Raw genomic sequence first — 22,863 nt, 5'->3', positions numbered from 1 at the left:
GCTCACAATGGCACCAGGGCAAATGTAGAACGTGGGGTCAAGCACACCCCTCTGAGGCTCACTCTCCTTCACCCCTCCTCTCCTCCAATGTTCCAATGGTTGGAATACAAAGCAGTATTTTACTTAAGAGACAGGAAACAAAGATAATAAAATAGATCACGTCAAACGAACAAAACATATAACACAAAAACTGCACAGTGTGAATAATGCAACAAAACACTTCTCTCAAGCCTGCTCTTAAATAAAAAAAACGTCTATTGACAAAAAAAGAGTGCAAGACTGGAATCCAATCGCTGACAGGTTTTTTTCTGTTTGTGATTCGTATTCTTTCATTCAGGCAAGTCTGTCCGTCTGAAAAGCAACCTCCCACGGTAGTGTGTCTATTGGGGGACAGTTCTCGAGTTCTCATGTCACAAACGCCACAGCAAAAACCAACAGCAGACACAGGAAATGTCTACTTCGTCTTCGCTCCGAACTCAAGAGAGTACTCTGAGGAGGGGGGTCCTGGGTCCTCCAGTGTCCCAGCAGCCTTTGGGGATGGCGTGAACCTTGACCCCCTGAGCTCAGTTGTGTTGTCTGGGTCGTCCTTTCTTCTGGCGGGCTGCCTTGGGCTTGGGGATGTACTGGTTGTTGGCCTGGTGCTCCAGCTCCCGGCTGAAGTACTGGATGGTCTTGTTCAGGCCTTCCTCCAACGGCACCTGGCAACACAGCAACATACACATGAACACACACATTTAGACACATACACTACATGACCAAAAGTATGTGGACACCTGCTTGTCGAACATCCCAATCATGGGCATTAATATGGAGTTGGTCCCCCCTTTGCTGCTATAACAGCCTCCACTCTTTTGGGAAGGCTTTCCACTAGATGTTTGAACATTGCGGCGGGGACATGCTTCCATTCAGCCAGCATTAGTGAGGTCTGGCACTAATGTTCGGCGATTAGGCTTGGCTCGCATTCGGCGTTCCAATTCATCCCAAAGGTGTTCGATGGGGCCAGTCAAGTTCTTCCACACCGATCTCGACAAACCATTTCTGTATGGACCTCGCTTTATGCATGGGGGCATTGTCATGCTGAAACAGGAAAGGGCCTTCCCCAAACTGTTGCCACAAAGTTGGAAGCACAGAATCGTCTAGAATGTAATTGTATGCTGTAGCGTTAAGATTTCCCTTCACTGGAACTATGGGGCCTAGCTCGAACCATGAAAAACATCCCCAGACCATTATTCCTCCTCCACCAAACTTTACAGTTAGCACTATGTATTGGGGCAGGTAGCGTTCTCCTGGCATCCGCCAAACCCAGATTCGTCCGTCGGACTGTGAGATGGTGAAGAGTGATTCATCACTCCAGAGAACGCGTTTCCACTGCTCCAGAGTCCAATTGCGGCGAGCTTTACACCACTCCAGCCGACGCTTGGCATTGCGCATGGTGTTCTAAGGCTTGTGTGCGGCTGCTCTGCCATGGAAACCCATTTCATGAAGCTCCTGACGAACAGTTATTGTGCTGACGTTGCTTCCAGAGGCAGTTTGGACCTTGGTAGTGAGTGTTGCCACCGAGGACAGACGATTTTTACGCACTACGAGCTTCAGCACTCGGTGGTCCCGTTCTGTGCGTTTGTGTGGCCTACTACTTCACGGCTGAGCCGTTGTTGCTCCTAGACGTTTCCACTTCACAATAACAGCACTTACAGGTGACTGGGGCAGATCTAGCAGGGCAGAAATTTGACGAACTGATTTGTTGGAAAGGTAGCATCCTATGACGGTGCCACATTGAAAGTCAGTAAGGCCATTCTACTGCCAATGTTTGTCTATGGAGATATACACCTGTCAGCAACGGGTGTGGCTGAAATAGCCGAATCCACTAATTTGAAGGGGTGTCCACATACTTTTGTATATATAGTGTTTATGCACAGAAACACACACACACGGAATCACATGCACGTCCAAGCGCACGTAAAACACACACAATCATAGTAGTCTCATGGAACATCACCTGGGGTTCCCCTATATCCAACCACCACACAGTGTCAAACTATACCCCCCATAATGCACCACCCCTCCACCTCTCTGGGCAGTGTGATTTGGCAGCAATGCATTGAGTAAATGGTGAATCACTGTGGTGAGAGAGTGAGTGACAGGCTTGTTGCTCTACTGAGTGGTATTATACACTCACCGGACAGTTTATTAGGTATTCCCATCAAGTACTGGGTCAGACCCCCCTTTGCCTCCAGAACAACCTGAATTCTTCGTGGCATTCTTCAAGGATCGACGAGTTGTGCGTTCCGAGATGTCGTTCTGCACACCACTGTTGTACTGCACCGTTACTTGTCTATTTGTGGCCCACCTGTTAGCTTGTACGATTCTTGCTCATCAACGAGCTGTTTTCGCCCACAGGACTGCCGCTGACTGGATGTTTTTTGTTTGTCGCACCATTCTTGGTAAACCCTAGACACTGTTGTGCCTGAAAATACCAGCAGGGTGGATGTTTCTGAGGTACTGGAACTGACGCGCATGGCACGGTCAATAATACCACGCTCAAAGCTGCTTAGGTCACTCATTCTGCCCATTTGTTCAATTGAACAGTAACTGAATGCCTGTCTGTCTGCTTTATATACAGTGGGGGGAAAAGTATTTAGTCAGCCACCAATTGTGCAAGTTCTCCCACTTAAAAAGATGAGAGAGGCCTGTAATTTTCATCATAGGTACACGTCAACTATGACAGACAAATTGAGATTTTTTTTCTCCAGAAAATCACATTGTAGGATTTTTAATGAATTTATTTGCAAATTATGGTGGAAAATAAGTATTTGGTCACCTACAAACAAGCAAGATTTCTGGCTCTCAGAGACCTGTAACTTCTTCTTTAAGAGGCTCCTCTGTCCTCCACTCGTTACCTGTATTAATGGCACCTGTTTGAACTTGTTATCAGTATAAAAGACACCTGTCCACAACCTCAAACAGTCACACTCCAAACTCCACTATGGCCAAGACCAAAGAGCTGTCAAAGGACACCAGAAACAAAATTGTAGACCTGCACCAGGCTGGGAAGACTGAATCTGCAATAGGTAAGCAGCTTGGTTTGAAGAAATCAACTGTGGGAGCAATTATTAGGACATGGAAGACATACAAGACCACTGATAATCTCCCTCGATCTGGGGCTCCACGCAAGATCTCACCCCGTGGGGTCAAAATGATCACAAGAACGGTGAGCAAAAATCCCAGAACCACACGGGGGGACCTAGTGAATGACCTGCAGAGAGCTGGGACCAAAGTAACAAAGCCTACCATCAGTAACACACTACGCCGCCAGGGACTCAAATCCTGCAGTGCCAGACGTGTCCCCCTACTTAAGCCAGTACATGTCCAGGCCCGTCTGAAGTTTGCTAGAGTGCATTTGGATGATCCAGAAGAGGATTGGGAGAATGTCATATGGTCAGATGAAACCAAAATAGAACTTTTTGGTAAAAACTCAACTCGTCGTGTTTGGAGGACAAAGAATGCTGAGTTGCATCCAAAGAACACCATACCTACTATGAAGCATGGGGGTGGAAACATCATGCTTTGGGGCTGTTTTTCTGCAAAGGTACCAGGACGACTGATCTGTGTAAAGGAAAGAATGAATGGGGCCATGTATCGTGAGATTTTGAGTGAAAACCTCCTTCCATCAGCAAGGGCATTGAAGATGAAACGTGGCTGGGTCTTTCAGCATGACAATGATCCCAAACACACCGCCCGGGCAACGAAGGAGTGACTTCGTAAGAAGCATTTCAAGGTCCTGGAGTGGCCTAGCCAGTCTCCAGATCTCAACCCCATAGAAAATCTTTGGAGGGAGTTGAAAGTCTGTGTTGCCCAGCGACAGCCCCAAAACATCACTGCTCTAGAGGAGATCTGCATGGAGGAATGGGCCAAAATACCAGCAACAGTGTGTGAAAACCTTGTGAAGACTTACAGAAAATGTTTGACCTGTGTCATTGGCAACAAAGGGTATATAACAAAGTATTGAGAAACTTTTGTTATTGACCAAATACTTATTTTCCACCATAATTTGCAAATAAATTCATAAAAAATCCTACAATGTGATTTTCTGGATTTTTTCCCCTCATTTTGTCTGTCATAGTTGACGTGTACCTATGATGAAAATTACAGGCCTCTCTCATCTTTTTAAGTGGGAGAACTTGCACAATTGGTGGCTGACTAAATACTTTTTTTCCCCACTGTAACAAGCCACGGCCACGTAGGTGCGATCCATTTTCGTGAACGGTGTGGTGTACCTAATAAACTGTCCGGTGAGTGGCTGTATACCTCCCTCAGTTTACTGTGTTTTCATTCATGTCATCTACAATATGTTCAATGTTTAATACAATATGTACAGCCAACTCTGTATGAGCTATGACTCTCAGTAGTTCACTCCTTTGTCATTACACACACACACACACACACACACACACACACACACACACCTCCCTTATGGAAGATTGTTGTGTGGAGTAGTGTGATTAAATGCATTGAGAGTATGTCTGTCTAGCCGCATTGTGTATCTAGTGTGTGTGTGTGTGTCTAGTGTGTGTGTGTGTATGTACTGACCACAGGTTCCCAGCCTAGCATCATCTTGGCTTTGCGGATGTCGGGTCGTCGTCTCTGAGGATCGTCCTGCCCCTCTGGAAGGAACTGGATCTGACTGCGGCTCACTGTGTGTGTGTGTGTGTGTGTGTGTGTGTGTGTGTGTGTGTGTGTGTGTGTGTGTGTGGAGAAAAGAGGGAGGTAGAGAAGGGTACACTTAGGTACAGAACAGCAGCAATCTATTATATTTGTAGAGAGAGGGGAAGAAAGAATGAAAGAGAAAAAGTAAGAAAGATAAGGAGCAAGGGGATGAGGGGAAGGATAAGGAAAAGTGTTATTGCAGAGGGCTTGTCTATTGATCTGACACTCACCCACCAGACTCCTGATGAGCTCAGCAAACTCCAATATGGTGTGTTCTTCTGGGTTCCCCTACAGGCAGATTACATGAACCAGCACAGAAGATCAATTCAAACACAGGAAGATGCAAACACACACACAGAAAGATGAAAGTACACACACCCTTTCAAAAGCAATTTAGTAGAGTGCTAAACACTAACCTCCCAGTGTCAAAGCACGACAATTTGGTTGATCAGAGCACAACCCTGGTGTGTGTTTCAATAATGCACATCAGCCAGCCTCTTTCTACAAGACCTCTCCTACTACTGTCACATCTCTGACCATTCTGTCAGAGAGAACTGGCTGAATAGTTACCATTCTGTAACATCCATTACCTGACAGGTACTATAGAGAACCGGCTGAATAGCTACACAGCTCACAGTTTGACTAAAAAACAGTAGTCTAATATGGTAATATATTTTTTCATTTTTACTAATCATCAGACTTGATGTATCAGTTTGTATCGACAATTCAAAATCACACACAGCCATATAGATGATACTGTTAAAATGTTTGGATTCAAGTGTAACGGACAAACTCACCAGGTTGACTGGGCTGCTGATGTTACTGTTCATCAACGACACCAGACCATTCACTAGATCACTAGATCATGAGAGAGAGAGAGAGAGAGAGAGAGAGAGAGAGAGAGAGAGAGAGAGAGAGAGAGAGAGAGAGAGAGAGAGAGAGAGAGAGAGAGAGAGAGTGTGTGTGAAGAGAGTGAGAGAGGAGAGAGAGAAGGGAGAGAGACACGTGACAGAGATTAATATCCTCAGGCTGTGGGAGTGAACACAGAGGGGCAGCAGAGAACAAATGTTACACCAACTGCCATGGAGCTAAGATGAATACCCATACACCGTTTCAACGCTCCTGAATTTATTGGCTTATCGCTTCGACCACGAGGTCGGTAAAAGCTACTCTTTACCTGACTTTCCCAGATAAAAACATTCAGCCATTAGCTGTACATTCAACCATTCATATGGAAAGACTACATTATTGCCATTCTAATGATATACAGTGGGGAGAACAAGTATTTGATACACTGCCGATTTTGCAGGTCTTCCTACTTAGAAAGCATGTAGAGGTCTGTAATTTTTATCATAGGTACACTTCAACTGTGAGAGACGGAATCTAAAACAAAAATCCAGAAAATCACATTGTATGATTTTTAAGTAATTCATTTGCATTTTATTGCATGACATAAGTATTTGATCACCTACCAACCAGTAAGAATTCCGGCTCTCACAGACCTGATAGTTTTTCTTTAAGAAGCCCTCCTGTTCTCCACTCATTACCTGTATTAACTGCACCTGTTTGAACTCGTTACCTGTATAAAAGAAACCTGTCCACACACTCAATCAAACAGACTCCAACCTCTCCACAATGGCCAACACCAGAGAGCTGTGTAAGGACATCAGGGATAAAATTGTAGACCTGCACAAGGCTGGGATGGGCTACAGGACAATAGGCAAGCAGCTTGGTGAGAAGGCAACAAATGTTGGCGCAATTATTAGAAAATGGAAGAAGTTCAACATGACGGTCAATCACCCTCGGTCTGGGGCTCCATGCAAGATCTCCCCTTGTGGGAAGGTGAGGGATCAGCCCAGAACTACACAGCAGGACCTGGTCAATGACCTGAAGAGAGCTGGGACCACAGTCTCAATGAAAACCATTAGTAACACACTACGCCGTCATGGATTAAAATCCTGCAGCGCACGCAAGGTCCCCCTGCTCAAGCCAGCGCATGTCCAGGCCCGTCTGAAGTTTGCCAATGACCATCTGGATGATCCAGAGGAGGAATGGGAGAAGGTCATGTGGTCTGATGAGACAAAAATAGAGCTTTTTGGTCTAAACTCCACTCGCCGTGTTTGGAGGAAGAAGAAGGATGAGTACAACCCCAAGAACACCATCCCAACCTTGAAGCATGGAGGTGGAAACATCATTCTTTGGGGTTGCTTTTCTGCAAAGGGGACAGGACTACTGCACCGTATTGAGGGGAGGATGGATGGGGCCATGTATCGTGAGATCTTGGCCAACAACCTCCTTCCCTCAGTAAGAGCATTGAAGATGGGTCGTGGCTGGGTCTTCCAGCATGACAACGACCCGAAACACACAGCCAGGGCAACTAAGGAGTGGCTCCGTAAGAAGCATGGAGTGGCCTAGCCAGTCTCCAGACCTGAACACAATATAAAATCTTTGGAGGGAGCTGAAAGTCCGTATTGCCCAGCGACAGCCCCGAAACCTGAAGGATCTGGAGAAGGTCTGTATGGAGGAGTGGGCCAAAATCCCTGCTGCAGTGTGTGCAAACCTGGTCAAGACCTACAGGAAACGTATGATCTCTGTAATTGCAAACAAAGGTTTTTGTACCAAATATTAAGTTATGCTTTTCTGATGTATCAAATACTTATGTCATGCAATAAAATGCAAATTAATTACTTAAAAATCATACAATGTGATTTTCTGGATTTTTGTTTTAGATTCCGTCTCTCACAGTTGAAGTGTACCTATGATAAAAATTACAGACCTCTACATGCTTTGTAAGTCGGAAAACCTGCAAAATCGGCAGTGTATCAAATACTTGTTCTCCCCACTGTATACTGAATACAAATATAAACACAACAATTTAAAAGATTTTACTGAGTTACTGTTCATATAAGGAAATCAGTCAATTGAAATAAATAAATTAGGCCTTAATCTATGGATTTCACATGAATGGGAATACAGATATACATCTGTTGGTCACAGATACTCTTTAAAAAAAGGTAGGGGCTTGGATCAGAAAACCAGTCAGTATCTGGTGTGACCACCATTTGACTCATGCAGCACAACACATCTCCTTCGCATAGAGTTGATCAGGCTGTTGATTGTGGCCTATGGAATGTTGTCCCACTCCTCTTCAATGGCTGAGCGAAGGTGCTGGATATTGGCGGGACCTGGAACACACGGTTGTACACGTTGATCCAGAGCATCCCAAACGTGCTCAATGGGTGACATGTCTGGTGAGTATGCAGGCCATGGAAGAACTGGGACATTTTCAGCTTCCAGGAATTGTGTACAAATCCTTGCGACATTGGGCCGTGCATTATCATGAGGTGATGGCGGCGGATGAATGGCACGACAATGGGCCTCAGGATCTCGGCACAGTATCTCTGTGCATTGTGTTTGTTGTCCGTAGCTTATGCCTTCCCATAGCATAACCCCACCGCCACCATGGGGCACTCTGTTCACAACGTTGACATCAGCAAACCGCTCGCCCACACGACACCATACACGTGGTCTGCGGTTGTGAGGCCAGTTGGACGTACTGCCAAATTCTTAACATTCAAGTTAACATTCAATTATTTGGCAACAGCTCTGGTGGACATTCCTGCAGTCAGCATGCCAATTGCATGCTCCCTCAAAACTTGAGACATCTGTAGCATTGTGTTGTGTGACAAAACTGCACATTTTAGAGTGGCCTTTTATTGTCCCCTGCACAAGGTGCACCTGTGTAATGATCATGCTGTTTAATCAGCTTCTTGATATGCCACACCTGTCAGGTGGATGGATTATATTGGCAATGGATAAATGCTCACTAAGAGGGATGTAAACACGTTTGTGCACAAAATATGAGAGAAATAAGCTTTTTGGGCTTATGGAACATTTCTGGAATATTTTATTTCATTTTATGAAGACATGGGACTAACACTTTACAATCTCCCTCCCTCTCACCACCCCTCTCCCTTTGGAGGTGAGAGGAAGATGCTATAGAAAACCCTCACATTCCACCTCTCTGCCTTGTCCACAGCAGAGATTAGATAATGAAGAGAATAGCAGAAAGGCACAAAGAAGATAGACAGACAGGAAATACACTGTGTGAGAAAGAGTATGTTAGGAGGCGCAAAGAGACACACACACACAATTGATTGTATGAGTCATGGGTCTGGTTCCAATTTGATCCTGAGCTCATTACCCTTAACCATTTCCCTGGGACCTGGTCTGGATAGCCCCAGTCTCTTCCCCTGGGACCTGGTCTGGATAGCCCCAGTCTCTTCCCCTGGGACCTGGTCTGGATAGCCCCAGTCTCTTCCTCTGGGACCTGGTCTGGATAGCCCCAGTCTCTTCCCCTGGGACCTGGTCTGGATAGCCCCAGTCTCTTCCCCTGGGACCTGGTCTGGATAGCCCCAGTCTCTTCCCCTGGGACCTGGTCTGGATAGCCCCAGTCTCTTCCTCTGGGACCTGGTCTGGATAGCCCCTGTCTCTTTCCCTGGGACCTGGTTAGCCCGTCTCTTTGCATGGATCACACATATTGGTTACTACAACCATTGTGACTCAGAAGAAATGCTCTCCATTACCTCACGTGTGTGTGTGTGGACAAGGCGTGCGTGCTGATGATCCTGAACAGACTGGTGATGACGAGGTTATTGTCACATATGAATGGATGAGACAGAAGTGGAAACCAATGCGGGGTTAACACGTCTCAGAGTAATTAAGACTCATGAGTACATTAGGCAAGGCTTGTTAAGGACCCTGGTTTGCATATGACTAGAGGATGATGATCCCTCATTTCCCCTCCCTTCCCTTACCTCCTTCTCTCCATCACTAATTTCCTTTACTCATTAGGCTACTCCCTCCCCTGCTCCAGGCGCAGCGGTTTATCATAGCGTGAGACATCGTTGTGGTGACAGAGGAGGCCTGGTGGAGCTGTGATGCCGTTTCAGCATACTGATGATTGTGTCTCTCTCTCTGTCCAGATGCAGACAGCTAATCTCTGATTATAGTGTGTGTTTGTTATTGTGTGTCCACAGGAGTCATGTGATTCTCTTTAAACTAAGCTGCTTCCCTCTTCTCCTCCCCTCAGCTCTCACGGTTCAGACAGCCTATCTAGGTCTGGGTCTGGTGTTTGGGTCTGGTATCTGGGGCTTCAGTGGTCCAACAACACAGCAGTCCACTGGCTGTTATGCCAGAACAGTCACAGGATGAGCTTAGTGTACTTATTTTATTTATTTAACCTTTATTTAACCAGGCATTATCTAACCTTTATTTAACTAGGCAAGTCAGTTAAGAGCAAATTCTTATTTACAATGACGGCCTACCCCGGCCAAACCCGGACGACGCTGGGCCAATTGTGCGCCACCCTATAGGACTCCCAATCACGGCCAGATTGTGATACAGCCTGGAATCGAACCAGGAGGTCTGTAGTGACGCCTCTAGCACTGAGATGCAGTACCTTAGACCGCTGCGCCACTCAGGAGCCAAAGTATGAGGGGAAGCAAGTCACAGGTTTATTACTGCACTCTATGACACACTCTCTTAATCTACTAGACCCTCATTCTATTACACACTCACTCCAAAACATTAACACATTGGTGCAAGCATGTGCATGCACACACCCACACCCAAAAAAAACTCACTCTTGCAGCCAACACATTGGGAAAAAAGGCAGAGCTCACTACAACGGCTTTCAACCAACTTTAATGTGGACATCTTTGCCAACCACTGAGGGTTGTTTTGAATACAACTGTCTACCATTAAACCCAGAGTTATTAGCCTGGTTTGTGAAGTTTTACTGAGAGATATAAAACAGGATGGAACAGAGAAGCTAACATCACACAGATAATATACAGACAGACACGTCCATCAGAGAGATCCAACACAACACAAAGACACAGAGGAAAGGAAGACCAAAGAACCATGCGGATGAGAAGAGTGAGTGCTTGCATGTGCGGTTCTATAAATGTCAATGTGTGTGGGGGGGGGGGGGGGAGAGAGAGAGAGAGAGAGAGAGAGAGAAAGAGATAAAGGGAGAGCACACGTGTGTATTCTGCTACAGTATCGTAAAGTGTGTGTGTGTGTGTGTAAGCCCCCAAGGCCAGGTTTATATATCACAAGCGGCCAAACACAGCATGTAGAGTCTGTCAGTTAGAACACAGAGTAGGTGGGCAGGCCTTATAGCACCAAAGAGGCTTTGGGTGGAATTAGAACTCAGGGAACACAGTCTTTGTCGACGGGAGATAAAAACCCAACCAGCAACACTCTAGCTAGACAACATTTACCTTTGTCTGCTTATCTATTCCAGGGCAAGAGAAGTACTGTCTGGAAACCAGTCTCACAATACGCACACCTTGTACCCGGAGGGAGAACCAAAACCAGACCTAATGCAGCGGACATTTTAACACTCCTATTATATCTATTGTGAATTAATTTGAGGTCGTCTAAAACCATGCATCCCCTCCAGGTAGCTACACCAAACTGGACCAAACTCCACTAAAGAATCTACTTTTGTCTCGTTCTCCTTCCCTACCTTTGTCTCCTCGTCTACAAGTGATATTGGGAATTAGTCATGGGGGAAACATTTATACAGTTACACATCGGGATATTATTTTTGACGATTTATCGTATCGTACCGTTTTGACAATATTGCAATATTATTTTTGCGCTAGTTGGCTGTACCTGCACCAAAACTCCAGTACCTTTCCTTCATAGCTTGTTCTCCATCTTCTTAAATAGGGAGCTAATTTGTTTTCATCACTTTTATTTCCATGACTCATGGCTCTTTTGTCCCACTGCAGCAGACGTATGCTGAACAATATGTTTGGAACATCGAGTTGCAATAAAATCACAGTATCGAATCACAATACATATAGAATCGTGAGAATCGCTATACATATCGTATCGGCACCTAAATATCGTGATAATATCGTATTGTGAGGTCCCTGGCAATTCCCAGCCCTATTGAGAATGCTCTGAGTGCCTCCAGTGTTGTTCTCACAAACAGGATTTAAAGAAGCGTCTAACATGATAAAAAAAAATCAGATTGAATCTACAGTACCAGTCAAAAGTTTGGACACACCTACTAAGGTTTTTCTTTATTTTGACTATTTTCTACTTTGGAGAATAATAGTGAAGACATCAAAACTATGAAATAACACATATGGAATCATGTAGTAACCAAAAAGGTGTTAAACAAATCAAAATATATTTTATATTTGAGATTCTTCAAAGTAGCCACCCTTTGCCTTGATGACAGCTTTGCACACTCTTGGCATTCTCTAAACCAGCTTCTTGAGGTAGTCACCTAGAATGCATTTCAATGTCTCCTGAGTGGCGCAGTGGTCTAAGGCACTGCATCGCAGTGTTAACTGTGCCACTAGAGATCCTGGTTCGAATCCAGGCTCTGTCGCAGCCGGCCGCGACCGGGAGACTCATGGGCGGCGCACAATTGGCCCAGCGTCGTCCAGGGTAGGGGAGGGAATGGCCGGCAGGGATGTAGCTCAGTTGATAGAGCATGGCGTTTGCAATGCCAGGGTTGTGGGTTCGTTTCCCACGGGGGGCCAGTATAAAAAAAATATGTCTTCACTAACTGTAAGTCACTCTGGATAAGAGCGTCTGCTAAATGACTAAAATGTAATGTAAATGTAATTAACAGGTGTGCCTTCTTAAAAGTTAATTTGTGGAATTTCTTTCCTTCTTAATGCGTTTGAGCCAATCAGTTGTGTTGTGACAAGGTAGGGGGGGTATACAGAAGATAGCCCTATTTGGTTAAAATACCAAGTCTCTCCCTCTCTCCCTCCCATCCTGGAGGACCTGAGCCCTAGGACCATGCATCAGGACTACCTGGCCTGATGACTCCTTGCGGTCCACCTGGTCATGCTGCTGCTCCAGTTTCCACTCTTCTGGCTGCGGCTATGGAACCCTGACCTGTTCACCGGACGTGCTACGTTGTCCCAGACCTGCTGTTTTCAACTTTCTCTCTCTACCGCACCTGCTATTTCAACCTCTAAATGCACAGCTATGAAAAGCCAAGTGACATTTACTGCTGATGTACTGACCTATTGCAACCTCTACAACCACTGTGATTATTATTTGACCCTGCTGGTCATCTATGAACGTTTGAACATCTTGGAGAAAAATCTGGCCTTAATGGCCATGTATTGTTATAATCTCCACCCGGCACAGCCAGAAAGGGCCACCTCTCAGAGCCTGGTTCCTCTCTAGGTTTCTGCCTTTCTTGGGAATATTTCCTAGCCACCGTGCTTCTACATCTGCATTGCTTGCTGTTTGGGGTTTTAGGCTGGGTTTCTGTATAGCCCTTTGTGACATCTGCTGATGTAAAAAGGGCTTTATAAATAAAATTGGATTGATATTATGGCAAAAACAGCTCAAATAAGCAAAGAGAAACGACAGTCCATCATTACTTTAAGACATGAAGGTCAGTCAATCCGGAAAATGTCAAGAACTTTGAACGTTTCTTCTAGTGCAGTCGCAAAAACCATCAAGTGCTATGATAAAACTGGCTCTCATGAGGACCGCCACAGGAAAGGAAGACCCAGAGATACCTCTGCTGCAGAGGATAAGTTCATTAGAGTTTCCAGCCTCAGAAATTGCATCCCAAATAAATGCTTCACAGAGTTCAAGTAACAGACACATCTCAACATCAACTGTTCAGAGGAGACTGCGTGAATCAGGCCTTCATGGTCGAATTGCTGCAAAGAAACCACTACTAAAGGACACCAATAATAAGAAGAGACTTGCTTGGGGCAAAGAAACCACTACTAAAGGACACCAATAATAAGAAGAGACTTGCTTGGGCCAAGAAACACGAGCAATGGACATTAGACCAGTGGAAATCTGTCCTTTAGTCTGATGAGTCCAAATGTGAGATTTTTGGTTCCAACCGCAGTGTCTTTGTGAGACGCAGAGTAGGTGAATGGATGATCTCTGCATGTGTGGGTCCCACCGTGAAGCATGGAGGAGGAAGTGTGATGGTGCTTTGCTGGTGACACTGTCTGTGATTTATTTAGAATTCAAGGCACACTTAACCAGCATGGCTACCACAGCATTCTGCAGCGATACGCCATCCAATCTGGTTTGCGCTTAGTTGGGCTATCATTTGTTTTTCAACAGGACAATGACCCAACACACCTCCAGGCTGTGTAAGGCCTATTTGACCAAGAAGGAGAGTGATGGAGTGCTGCATCAGATGACCTGGCCTCCACAATCACCCAACCTCAACCCAATTGAAATGGTTTGGGATGAGTTGGACCGCAGAGTGAAGGAAAAGCAGCCAACAAGTGCTCAACATATGTGGGAACTCCTTCAAGACTGTTGGAAAAGCATTCCAGGTGAAGCTGGTTGAGAGAATGCCAAGAGTGTGCAAAGCTGTCATTAAGGCAAAGGGTGGCTACTTTGAAGAATCTCAAATATAAAATATATTTTGATTTGTTTAACACTGTTTTGGTTACTACATGATTCCATGTGTTATTTAATAGTTTTGATGTCTTCACTATTATTCTACAATGTAGAAAATAGTCAAAATAAAGAAAAGCCCTTGAATGAGTAGGTGTGTCCAAACTTTTGACTAGTACTGTATAATCACCTACATTACAAAGTGTTTAACTTACTGCTGGTGCACATTGATCTACAATCAATTTGTTAATGACTTAGAACTCAAACTCTCCTGCTATCTCTCTCAGAATGACCTTCTTGATCCAAACCAGTCAGGTTTCAAGACTTGTCATTCAACTGAGACTGCTCTTCTCTGTGTCACGGAGGCTCTCCGCACTGCTAAAGCTAACTCTCTCTCCTCTGCTCTTATCCTTCTAGACCTATCCACTGCCTTTGATACTGTGACCCATCAGATCCTCCTCTCCACCCTCTCCGAGTTGGGCATCTTCGGCGCTGCTCACTCTTGGATTGTGTCCTACCTGACAGGTCGCTCCTACCAGGTGGTGAGGCGAGAATCTGTCTCCGCACCACGTGCTCTCACCACTGGTGTCCCCCAGGGCTCAGTTCTACGCCCTCTCCTATTCTCTCTATACACCAAGTCACTTGGCTCTGTCATATCCTTACATGGTCTCTCCTATCATTGCTACGCAGACAACACACAATTCATTTTCTCCTTTCCCCCTTCTGATAACCAGGTGGCGAATCGCATCTCTGCATGTCTGGCAGACATATCAGTGTGGATGTCGGATCACCACCTCAAGCTGAACCTCGGCAAGACGGAGCTGCTCTTCCTCCCGGGGAAGGACTGCCCGCTCCATGATCTCGCCATCACGGTTGACAACTCCATTGTTTCCTCCTCCCAGAGTGCAAAGAACCTTGGCGTGACCCTGGACAACACCCTGTCATTCTCCGCTAACATCAAAACGGTGACCCGATCCTGCAGGTTCATGCTCTACAACATTCGCAGAGTACGACCCTACCTTACACAGAAAGCGACACAGGTCCTAATCCAGGCACTTGTCATCTCCCATCTGGATTACTGCAACTCGCTGTTGGCTGGGCTCCCTGCCTGTGCCATTAAACCCCTACAACTTATCCAGAACGCTGCAGCCCGTCTGGTGTTCAACCTTCCCAAGTTCTCTCATGTCACCCCGCTCCTCCGCACACTCCGCTGGCTTCCAGTTGAAGCTCGCGTCTGCTACAAAACCATGGTGCTTGCCTACGGAGCTGTGAGGGGAACGGCACCTCCTTACCTTCAGGCTCTGATCAGACCCTACACCTAAACGAGGGCACTACGTTCATCCACCTCTGGCCTGCTAGCACCCCTACCTCTACGGAAGCACAGTTCCCGCTCAGCCCAGTCAAAGCTATTCGCTGCTCTGGCACCCCAATGGTGGAACAAGCTCCCCCACGACGCCAGGACAGCGGAGTCACTGACCACCTTCCGGAGACACTTGAAACCCTACCTCTTTAAGGAATACCTGGAATAGTATAAAGTAATCCATATCCCACTGGCTATCACAAGTTGAATGCACCAATTTGTAAGTCGCTCTGGATAAGAGCGTCTGCTAAATGACGTAAATGTTAGAAGACAAGGCTGGGCTAGCTGCAGAGACAGGGGCTAGTGGGCCTGTGTGTGCCCGTAAGCATGAGAGCGAGCGTGTCCATCTGTGCGTGTGTCTGCTTGCACATGTGTGTCTTGGCCACAGTGATTAGCAGCAGGACGTCCCTGTGACTTGCTGCATGAGAGAAGTGCAGTGTCGTGGCCTTTGTGTTAATGCCACTGAAGTTCAACAGGCTGAGTCACTAACAACCACTATGCTCCTACTGGGAACAGGCTACAACTGTCTCCCTTCTCATCAGCCATTCATCAATATAGACCTTTTTCTCTAAAGTTCTCTCTCTCTCTCATGATCTAGTGAATGGTCTGGTGTCGTTGATGAACAGTAACATCAGCAGCCCAGTCAACCTGGTGAGTTTGTCCGTTACACTTGAGTCAAAACATTTTAACAGTATCATCTAATATGGCTGTGTGTAATTTTGAATTGTCGATCTCTCTCTCTCTCTCTCTCTCTCTCTCTCTCTCTCTCTCTCTCTCTCTCTCTCTCTCTCTCTCTCTCTCTCTCTCTCTCTCTCTCTCTCGCTCGCTCTCTCTCTCTCTCTCTCTCTCTCTCTCTCTCTCTCTCTCTCTCTCTCTCTCTCTCTCTCTCTCTCTCTCTCTCTCTCTCTCTGATTATTATCTTTATTTAGGAGCAGCCTTGTTTAAACTTATCTCGTATATTCTTTCCCCATTATCACACTAAAGCTTGAGAGCTTGCTGACAAAATCGTTTTTTTTCTGTGCGATTGTCTCTGGAAGTTTGTACTGAGCAAAAGACCAAACTGGCAAACGAAAATAGATTTCAATGAAGAAACAAAAGATGCAAAAATTATTTGCAAAACGCTCCTGTGTTATTATTCAAAGTGTTTCCTACAGGGCAGTTGTAATTGACTGAGAAAGACTGAGGCCCTATAAATAAAGACAAAATAATAACAGAACTACAATGGTGGCATGAATTCAGATTAAACCAAAAACTGCTTCAACAGATTAATACCTTCGGGTTCATTGATGAAATACACAGAAAATGCTGTAAGGATCTGTATTGATGAGAAAATATTTTCCCACAGATCACAGTTAAACTAAGCAGGGCTACAGGGCAAGACAACATTCATGAATTACTGTAAACCCGCTCATTAGTTTACTGCACCTCTTGCATGAAAAACTGGCCTTAAAGCAGCAAGACAGTACTCAAATCTAGCAGTAGACTAGAAAAAGGAGAGACAAAGACAGTGCACAAAAATAAATAAAAGAAAGAAAGTGTGCCGTGAGAAAAAGAGTGCCCATTCCACCCGCCACTTGCCACCATCATATAAAAGGTCAAAATCTCCCCCGCAATTCCCCAGTGTGCCAACTGTTCCACTGAGAAGAGATATGAGTGACATCACCTCACCCAAATTAGCTCTGTCAGGTGCTAAGGTATCGGAGTCATTGTCTCCTTCCGGCCCTCTGAGGCTGGTGTGGGTGAAATGCACCCTGGGAAGTGATGAGAGGTCTGCTGTCTTGACTTATTGCTAGACAGAGAGGAGGTGGTGATAAGGTCGTGATGAGGTCATCAATGTGGGACAGGCTCAGTAGCTGTTCCAGTGGGTGACAGATGAGCAAACATGTAATGTAGTTCTTTGGGGTATGTCTTTGAGGTCTGTGAAGCACAGTATTTGTATGATGTACACTACCGGTCAAACGTTTTAGAACACTGACTTTATTTGTACTATTTTCTACATTGTAAAATAATATTGAAGACATCAAAACTATGAAATGACACATATGGAATCATGTAGTAACCAAAAAAGTGTTAAACAAATCAAAATATATTTTATATGTGAGATTCTTCAAATAGCCACCACCCTTTGCCTTGATGACAGCTTTGCACACTGCTATAACAGCCTCCACTCTTCTGGGAAGGCTTTCCACTAGATGTTGGAACATTGTTGCGGGGACTTGCTTCCATTCAGCCACAAGAGCATTAGTGAGGTCGGGCACTGATGTTGGGCGATTAGGCCTGGCTCACATTCGGCGTTCCAATTCATCCCAAAGGTGTTCGATGGGGTTGAGGTCAGGGTTCTGTGCAGGCCAGTCAAGTTCTTCCACACCGATCTCAACAAACCATTTCTCTATGGACTTCGCTTTGTGCACGGGGGCATTGTCATGCTGAAACAGGAAAGGGCCTTCCCCAAACTGCTGCCACAAAGTTGGCAGCACAGAATCATCTAGAATGTCATTGTATGCTGCAGTGTTAAGATTTCCCTTTACTTGAACTAAGGGGCCTAGCCCGAACCATGAAAAACAGCCCAAGACCATTATTCCTCCTCCACCAAACTTTACAGTTGGCACTATGCATTGGGGCAAGTAGCGCTCTCCTGGCATCCGCCAAACCCATATTAGTCCGTCAGACTGCCAAATGGTGAAGCATGATTCATCACTCCAGAGAAAGCATTTCCACTGCTCCAGAGTCCAATGGTGGCGAGCTTTACACTACTCCAGCCGATGCTTGGCATTGCGCATGTTGATCTTAGGCTTGTGTGCGGATGCTCGGCCATGGAAGCCCATTTCATGAAGCTCCCGACGAACAGTTATTGTGTTGACGTTGCTTCCAGACGCAGTTTGGAACTCGGTAGTGAGCGTTGCAACTGAGGACAGACGATTTTTACACGCTACGCGCTTCAGCGGTCCCGTTCTGTGAGCTTGTGTGGCCTACCACTTCGCGGCTGAGCTGTTGTTGCTCCTAGACGTTTCCACTTCACAATAACAGCACTTACAGTTGACCGGGGCAACTCTAGCAGGGCAGAAATTTGACGAACTGACTTGTTGAAAAGGTGGTATCCTATGATGGTGCCACGTTGAAAGTCACTGAGCTCTTCAGTAAGGCCATTCTATAGCCAATGTTTGTCTATGGAGATTGTATGGCTGTGTGCTTGATTTTATACACCTGTCGGCAATGGGTGTGGCTGAAATAGCCAAATCCACTAATTTGAAGGGGTGTCCACATACTTTTGTATATATAATGTATGTCTGTGTGAAGTAAGTCTGTGAGGTATGTGTATGAGGTAGGTCTGTGAGGTAAGTCAGTCATGTGTAGTAACGGTGGGTTACAATAGCATGCTTTTCCAATGACTTTAAGGGTTACATTTTCTTCAATAACTCCTTTTGAACAATTGCTGCGTCCCTCTTTTGAAAATGTTACGGCCACTTAGTGCACATCCCGTGTTCTTTCAGAGGAATGAAATATCGACCTGTGTCTTGGCCTATGAATGTAATTCAGCGGGTAGGGAGGGGAGGGTAGATTTGAGTTTTGGTTCGTTTTGACCAAATCCACAACATGTGCTGATTCACAGAGTATGGAAGTCATTAAGCAAAGTCTGGCTCAGTCATAGGAAATGGATGAGAGAGGAGCAAACTTAGAAGAGAGGTTACTTGAAGGTCCTGGCTCCCCCACTGTTTATGCAAGACTAATTAAAGCCATTCAGGTTCCAGGTAATGTTTGCTCGGAGGAGATAGGAGAACTTCAAATACCCATTTGCCTCTGATCTCTCCCTTTCTACAGTGCAGCATGTGTGTGTGTGTGTTGTGTTGCAAGATTATCAGAATGCACCATCCATGAAAGCAGGCCTGATTAAATTATTCACTAAAGATCATTCTCTCACACGCGCACGCACACACAGCAATCGCCAAAACCTCTTTGAAGACTGAGGATGAGGCGGTGTATGAAAAGAGAGAGATAGAGGGGTGTTAGTATTTTATCCCATCACCTTTGTAAGTAAAGCAAATATACAACTTTTTTCTCCCCCCCAAACACTTGTGGCCAGAGCTCACATAACCAGCCAGCCGCATGTCCATTGCCTCCAGATTCTTGCTAGTGTTACTATGTCGACATATCCAGACCCCTATGCCCCTCCACCCGAGGCCAAGTCTGCGTTTGAAATACCTTGAACTTAATTACTAGAAAGCATTATTAAGCCCATCAAAAGCTTGGGGAAGATTCCCGCCATGGTTATCCAACCCTCCCTCAGAGGAGAGAGCATGCTTAAAGGTCTGGGCCTATAGAGCACATAGGAAAATAACACTACCACATACCGGCACAATTTTCTCCTTAGAGACAGACACTTGCATGAACGCACGCACACACACACTCACACACGATAACCATATTGCTAGGACATTATTTTTTCCCTTTCCACTGAGCAACATTTTGTGTCTTACATTTTAGTCATTTTAGCAGACGCTCTTATCCAGAGACACAGTTAGTGAGTGCATACATTTTTCATACTGGCCCCCCGTGGGAATCGAACCCACAACCCTGGCGTTGCAAGCGCCATGCTCTACCAAATGAGCTACAGGAGGCCCTTCAAGAGAGAGTGACCTTTAAGCTACCCAGCGGGCTGTCTGTCTTCCGCCATTATCCACTAAATACAGAACTTGAATACACAATTCTAATCCAATCTGTCAGAGACATTCACAGAAACAGCATGCAGAGATTCAGACACCAACAAATGGAGAGCAAATTATTGCTCTGTGAAGAATGTGTGTGTGTGAAGCAGACGTGCGTTCAAATACTATTTAAAATATTTCAATTACTTTAATATACATTTCGATGTAAGTATTCAGATATTTTTCATTTGTAAAGACAAGTAGATGAATATTGGAATGTACTGTATGTGGAAATACACTTGGAAAGAATTGGCATGTATTTGAAAATACTCAAATACACTGACTCAAATTCACTCCCACGCATTTAACTCAGGTACTGTATTTGAAAATACTTAAAATAGAAGGCTATTTATAGGAAATTATTTGAAAATACTTTCAAGTAGCCTTCTTCCAATGGAAATACACAGAATACATAAGTATTTAAAAAAACAAATAATCAAATACACATGAACCCAGGCATGGTGTGAAGTGTGTTCAGTCAGGCTTACCTCACATACTGGAAGGCCCTCGTCTGGGATCCGCTACCATACACCTATAAAGAATAAGGTGAAATGAAACTTAATAAGAATCTTATTCTTGTCATGTGCAGAGAAAAAGTGCTAGATGATGAATCATAGAGTCAGAGGGCGAGAGACAGTCTGTCCATCTGTCCGACTGCCCAGAAAATTATTGAGAGTGAGTGACAGTGAGTGATAGTAACACTAAAAGTGGTAGAGAGCGTGAGAGCAGACATATAGGTGCGGGGACAGTAGAGAGAGAGGAAAAGTGAGAGCGATAGAGTCAGAATGAGAGTAGTAACAGTGTTAGTAGTGGTGGACATACGGTGAGGGCCTCTCTCTGTAGAGCCTGCAGTATGAAGTTGCTGACCACTCGGCCATCGTTCATGTGCATCCGGGAGCCAAATGTGTTAAAGATGCGTGCCACCCTCACCTCCACTCCTTCCTGTGGGCACAGGGATAGGAAATAGAAGGGTGAGAAGAGAAGTAGACAAATCGTAACGTCACAGGACAAAAGAGGGGGGTTATGGTTAGTGTCATAGGGCTACCCTAATGCACTGATGAAACAACTGGATAGGTTGAGGATATTAAGTAATTAATGAGTTATTGTCATGTAATTACCATTTTACAGTACATTTCTAATACCAGGTGAAGAGCAGACCATAAAGTAAACCAATGTAACCAAATCCACTGAAAGTCAGAGTTGAGTGCAAAACTTGTGTTGCTACAGGCTCTATGACGCACAGGTTTATCTTCATCAGACTAGTCAAATAGCAAATTGATATGGTTGGAGGATTAAAACCACCAGGCACAAAATTCGTACCCTTTCTGAACCTGTTGCAGAACATTAAAAGACAGGCAAACACGATCAGATCATTACATCAGTTTAAAACATCTTAAACTCTGATGGCCTCTGGTGGCATTTTCCAAATTATGCATAATATTGTATACTACCCTCATAACATACATTTTGGTTTCAAAACTATAAATTCTACAAACACATGCTTAGTACTGTTAGAAAGGTAAGAACTGTGGGATTCTGATAAAGGACAACGTGACTACTGCAGAGCCTGAGATACAACAGGCCAAAAATACCTGAAATGTACTGTTTTGGTCTAGGTTTGGAAAATATATATATTTCACCAATTACTGGAAAATAATTAAACTGATCTTTTACCTAATGGTGGCGCTCTAAAAATTAACAAATTCCCATAGGAACACAGTCATTTTAAAAGAGCAGGGTCTTCATTTTTCGTCTTACAGGAATGATAACTCCTGAGTGGCGCAGTGGTCTAAGGCACTGCATCGCAGTGCTAACTGTGCCACTAGATCCTGGTTCGAATTCAGGCTCTGTCGCAGCCGGCCGCGACCGGGAGACTCATGGGCTCAGTTGATAGAGCATGGCGTTTGCAACGCCAGGGTTGTGGGTTCGATTCCCACGGGGGGCCAGTATAAAAAAAATATGTATTCACTAACTGTAAGTCGCTCTGGATAAGAGCGTCTACTAAATGACTAAAATGTAAATGTAAAATATACAAATGAGGAGAAAGCTGAAGTCTACCTATCCCTTTGATGTAAATCTGATTCCCAGTTCGTCCACTAGATAGCTGTAGGAGATCACATGACGTCTTTTGCCCACTTCAAAATTAAAAAGGCAATCGCACATCTGAGCTATCTTAATTGCAGGTGCAGTTGAATAAGATGAGAAAACGATAACAAACCTGCACACTGCCAATTAAAAACACTCACAAAAGCTCTGACGAAGGCCTTGAGGACAATACTTAAAGCTTAATAAAGAGCAGTGATACTAGCAAGAGCAGTGTGCGGGTTTCTTATTTTTTCTCATCTTATTCAACTGTTACCATGCACCTGCAACAAAGACAGCTCAGCTGTGCGATTGCCTTTTGAATTTTGAATCCGTTTTTCACTCTGCACTCTGAAATCTTGCAAGTAAACACAAAAAGGAAGTACCAACGGATCCACTATATCACGATCGTCGTATACAGAGGAGGACCAAGGCGCAGCGTTGCAGGCAAACATACTCTTTATTTAGAGACACGATCAAAAACAACAAAACGATAACGTGACAGTTCACGGTCTAACACAAACAGACTAGAAACAAGAACCCACAAACACAAAGGGAAAAACAGACAGTTTAAATATGGCTCCCAATCAGAGA

The 22,863-nt window shown here is 44.9% G+C and overlaps 1 protein-coding gene across 1 annotated transcript in view; it reads right to left on the bottom strand.

The window, feature by feature from the left end:
- Positions 1-563: 563 nt before the first annotated feature.
- Positions 564-22,863, bottom strand: part of LOC311129349 (UDP-glucuronic acid decarboxylase 1-like) — a gene marked incomplete at both ends in the record, with an annotated part of 163,421 nt that continues 141,121 nt past the window's right edge. Inside the window, 6 exons of the mRNA XM_084161616.1 lie at positions 564-698; positions 4,588-4,691; positions 4,935-4,992; positions 5,502-5,562; positions 20,676-20,719; positions 21,010-21,129. Of these exons, the coding sequence (XP_084017742.1) occupies positions 564-698; positions 4,588-4,691; positions 4,935-4,992; positions 5,502-5,562; positions 20,676-20,719; positions 21,010-21,129 (522 nt within the window). The remainder of the gene's footprint in view (positions 699-4,587; positions 4,692-4,934; positions 4,993-5,501; positions 5,563-20,675; positions 20,720-21,009; positions 21,130-22,863) is intronic.

Source organism: Coregonus lavaretus (assembly GCF_964263955.1).
Source record: "Coregonus lavaretus genome assembly, chromosome: 5".
Lineage (NCBI taxonomy): Eukaryota > Metazoa > Chordata > Actinopteri > Salmoniformes > Salmonidae > Coregonus > Coregonus lavaretus.
This window is presented reverse-complemented; position numbering and strand designations above follow the sequence as displayed.